The sequence below is a fragment of the Phytophthora infestans genome, genomic scaffold (genome assembly GCF_000142945.1).
Source record: "Phytophthora infestans T30-4 supercont1.193 genomic scaffold, whole genome shotgun sequence".
Lineage (NCBI taxonomy): Eukaryota > Oomycota > Peronosporomycetes > Peronosporales > Peronosporaceae > Phytophthora > Phytophthora infestans.
This window is the reverse complement of record NW_003303566.1, coordinates 110271-114849: the sequence shown is the minus strand read 5'-3', so window position 1 is coordinate 114849 and position 4579 is coordinate 110271. Positions and strand designations below refer to the sequence as shown.

Below are 4579 nucleotides of genomic sequence, written 5' to 3'. Positions count from 1 at the left end.
CAGTTGTCACATCCTCGTTGTCTATCAGCTAATGAATTGCACAAAGAATCGTGGAATGAATTGCTATGAATATTGGGCTCAGACAAGGAAATCTGGCATTCCACAAAAAGAAACACGATGGTGAAGCTGTTCTGCGCGGTGGTGGAGTCGGGAGCGTCTTCTCTGTGGACATTGAGCTCAGCGAGACGGTCGATGACCTGAAGACGAAGATCAAGGAGGAGAAGCCCGGTTTGATCTACTTTGATGCAGATCTGCTGAAGCTGTATCTCGCGCGGGAGGGTGACACTTGGCTAAACTCGCGAGACGCAGACATTAAGGCGGTTAAGGCGAAAAAACTTCCAGACCGAATCAAAAACCTCATGCAAGAGCACTTGCTACTGGACGAGACGTGCAGACTCAACAATGATGAATACTTCGGTGACAACCTCGAGCAAGTAGACAGAGACATTCATGTGCTGGTGGACTGTCCGGATGAGCCGGATCAGGGCATCAAGTACAAGCGTAAGTGCGTTATTCTCCCCCACAACTACTGTAACGTGATTTTGATGCAGCACTACTTGATGATGTCAGGTCAGGATGGATTCGATGGTACTTTGATGGAGGATTGGTTATCATGGCACTTGCCGTGGTCTTCTCTGCAGTCGCTGTTTACTGTGGAAAAGGAGAAACGTGCGTAAACGCTACTACACTCACTGTAGTTAATAGCGTGTTGGGATCATTTATAGGGATTATGGAGTTCCGGAGACGACGCGTCAAGTCAAAGATACCACTTGCGTACAGACGGTGGGGCGTCTGATTCGGATTTGAGTAGTGATGATAGGATTATTCTGCTTACATGTATTTGGTTGCGTCTTAATGTTAAGAGGATATCGTTTGTATACATGGAACACACATCCATTCTGAGAGTAGCTGCCGCATCCATTTTGTCTGATCCTAGAATTGAAATCCATAGTCGCTCCGAGCCAACGCCAACGCATACTGAAACAGACCAACGAAAATAACCGAGAAGACCCACAGGACTCAAAATTTGCCATAGAATTCCCCCATCTTCCTCTTCGACGACCAGGAAGTCAAAACCGGCGGTGCATATTTGCACATCAATCAGAGCAGCCTCATGACTCGGCGTAATTTTTTTACCTACCGGTACACTCTGGTGTTCGAGTCTTTGAGTCCCTACCGTCCGTCCTGCATTTAAACCTTGTTGTATTGCATCTGCTGGCTGAAGGATAGACTTGTCTGCACCCGTGTCTGGACACATTCAGATCCCCACGGCTCCATTGATCAGACCTGTGTACTTGTGACGGGGTCACACAGCACCTTGCGCTAGAGGAAGTTATCTTCCGAGAGTATACAAACTCTCAGTGAACGGCAGTTCACAGGTCCCCTCTTTAATTAAAGAGAGCGAAGTGACCTAAATAAGGTAGATTGTAAACTGAGTATATTTATAGGTAGGTTAAGTTTGAGGTTAATACAAACTATCAGTTACCTATAGAAATGCAATGTCATTTAACCAATGGTTGGTTTTGAATGACCTTGGTACCTTGTACCAAATATCCCGGAGTATGACATGTCATACTCCTGAAGTGTGAAGTGTCACACTTCATGTAACCAGGGTACACTTAGTGCTACGTACCCCGTTACATCCTCCCCCACTTAGGTTCGGTTTACCGACCAATCAGAATGAAGAGATGTTCGTCACAAACTCTCATTCTCAAAGTCGAAAACCATCGACTCGGCCGCGCGAGCGCGGCGGAGGCTCACTTTACAGTTAGAGCCTCGAGCAGCAACCTGTGCGCTCTTCGTCAAGGTCTCCACTTCGACCGTTAACATGCCTCGTGGCACTGCTAAGAGCGGTGCTAAGACACGCTCCAAGGCTGCAGCCGGTAAGGCGCAGGCCAAGAGCACTAAGCCTCACGGCAAAGGCTCTGCACTTAAGGAGGCTACTCAGGTGGTCTCCGAGGCGATCGGATCCTCGGGTGACGCGTCTGCGGACAAGCGCGCAAGCAGGCGCCCCAGTCCGTCGGCCCTCGTCTTCAGACAAATCGTCCGGAACCCTCGGTTCGTAGAACATGAGTTCAACTCGGGCAGTGAGGACGATGCCGAGTTCGAGAGCACTCATGATGCTCCTGCGGGCTCTGTGGGAGGGCACAGCCCAGTGCCCAGTGAGCACAAAGAAGACAGCGTGCAGTCGTCCGCTAGTGATCACGGTGATCACAGTCCCAGGACCTCTGTGCGCTCTGAGAGTCCGGCCGTTAAGGCTAAGGGCACTCCCAAAGCCGGTGGCGATGAGGAAGGGAGTCCTCGCAAACGTCTCTCGCTTGCCGAGGGTCTTGCGCGCGCTAAGGCCTCTAAAGCCGAAGGCGCCAAGCCCTCAAAGAAGCGTACCGCCTCTAAGTCTCCACTCCGCGAGGAGAAGGAGACTCGACGCTCCTATCAGAGTCTCTTCGGCTCCTCGGATGAAGAGGAGGAGAAGGAGGAAGAAGAGGAAGAGGAGGGTGCCATTGTTGAGCCCCGGGAGGTCTCGAATGACCTCGACCAGCAGCAGGAGGATTTCCAAGCTGCCCAGCGTGTGCGTGGGGGTTCGGTGGCGGCACCCGTCAGCCAGGGAGCTGCCATCAACTCAAGAGGGTATTGGCCTCCCGAGGAGAGCTCTGGGGCTGACCTCTTCTTAGAGCTTCTTGTCGCTCCTCGTGGCCTTGTGGGCGGCCACACTTCTAGGGGCATCTATGAACGAGCCCTTGTTCAGAAAGAACAGTTGTTCGTCGACAACGTGGAGGCTGCTCGGTGTGTGCTTCTCGCGCCACACCGCATTCCCCTTAAGGACTTCACGACTTGTCGTAAGAAGCCCGAGACCCGGGGTGGTCTCTATCCTGTTTGGGGATACCCCTGGGTTATGCCCGAGAACTGTCCCACATGGAGTTCTTGTGAGGACATGTTCTGGGCGTGGGTGGAGACTCTCAAGTACTCGCCCACGGAGTTATGGGAACTCCATGAAGATCAGCAGCTGTCCCACATCCTGGACCAGCGTGATCTTCGTGTGAGGTTTGCCCACTTGATCAGCAAGCGTATGCTGCCAAGGGACATCCTGAAGCGCGCGGCTTCTAGCGCTCACGATGAGCGCGGGTACGGTATGTATTCATCATCCGTACCCCGTTCGGGCAAGAAGCCCCGGACTACTTATGAAGCTGCCGCCGCTTCTGTTCCCAGATTGCGACAGCCTTCGGGCAGTCAATCAGGAGCCGTTTAATCGGCTCCCACGAGTTCTCGGAGTGGGCATAACCCCTCCACTTCACGAGGAGCTGTCGCTTGCCGCGACACCGTTGCTCCTGGAGGATCCGCTCTATGTGGTAGTGGACTTCTCTATTCCGGTCAAGCAGGGGCGGAGGTGCCCTCGTACGAGTACGAGTACTCGGCGCCTCCCGAGAGCCACTCTCGTTCGAGTGCTCCGACTGCGGGTCCGACACGGGACCCTGAGGTTGACCGCCTCCGTCAACGTCTCCTCGTGCTTGAGATTGCACTTGGCCTTAAGACTGGCGGTAATGCTGCCGCCCAGGCCGGGAATCAGGGCGAGCTCGCTCGTCTTGCGGGTCGCCTGGACCTGGTGGAGCGAGAGGTCGCGAGCCTGCACCTGCGGGTGGACCGCCGGGCCTCTTCGTCCGATCTGGACGAGGCCTTTCGCATGATCCGACGGATCGAGGCTTTGTTGCCACGTCCGGAGCCGCCTGCGGCACACTCCCAGACGTACGCGTATGGTGCGTACCCGGCGTACTCAGCGTACTCGGCGTATGGCGCCGGGGTCCGTTCGTATGGAGCCCCTCCGGCGTACGGTCTTGACCGCAGCCTTGCCGTCCCGACCGAGGCTTGGGTGCCTGCTCCGACGCCCTCGTCGACGACTGTGACCGGCCCTCGCTTCGAGGAGCTGGGTCAAGGGGGGTCTGCGAGTCAGCAACCCCCTGCGGGTCAAAGTACCGCTTAAGACGTCCGACATAGAACGTCGGGTGCGTCGTCATTGACTTTGGAAGGTCGATGGTGTACGACGCACCATGTCTGGCCAGGACTGCAAAAGGTCCGATGAAGCGGTGCTTCAGTTTGTTGCTGCCGACAGAGCTAACAGTGTCTAGAGGTAGGTTCCTCGTGTCTAGCAACACTAAGTCCCCAACCTCAAATATACTTAAGTTTCCTCTTCCTTGTTTGTCTGAGTACTCCTTTTGTCTGTCCTGGGCCGCTACCATGGCATCGCGGACCCTGCTGACAATGTTCAGCTTGGTATCCATAAAGGATTCCATCTGTTTCCGCAGCGAAACTGGTCTTACATCCGAGACCTGGGAGGAAAGGGCTTTCCGAGCCTCTCCCTGACTTAGCATAGAGGAGTCAGTGTCTCCTCGAAGAGGGAGAGGCACTCTGGGGTGGCGGAAGCCGTTCAAGTAGAACGGCGTGAACCCCGTGAACGCGTGCACCGCGTTGTTGAGCGCAAACTCAACAACTGGAAGCTGCGTCGACCACGTACGTGGTGCTGCCGCGCACACACTGCGCAGAGTGTCCTCGAGCACTCGATTGACGCGCTCGGTTTGGCCGTCTG

General features: G+C 54.7%; 1 protein-coding gene across 1 annotated transcript; it reads left to right on the top strand.

Moving 5' to 3' along the window:
* Window positions 1–65: 65 nt before the first annotated feature.
* PITG_20691 (crinkler (CRN) family protein, putative) lies at window positions 66–734 on the top strand (the record flags this gene model as incomplete). The annotated part of the gene is made up of 2 exons (XM_002895349.1): window positions 66–501; window positions 571–734. The coding sequence occupies 2 exons, from the start codon at window positions 66–68 to the stop codon at window positions 675–677; spliced, it is 543 nt and encodes a 180-aa protein (XP_002895395.1).
* Between the last annotated feature and the right edge of the window lie 3845 nt (window positions 735–4579).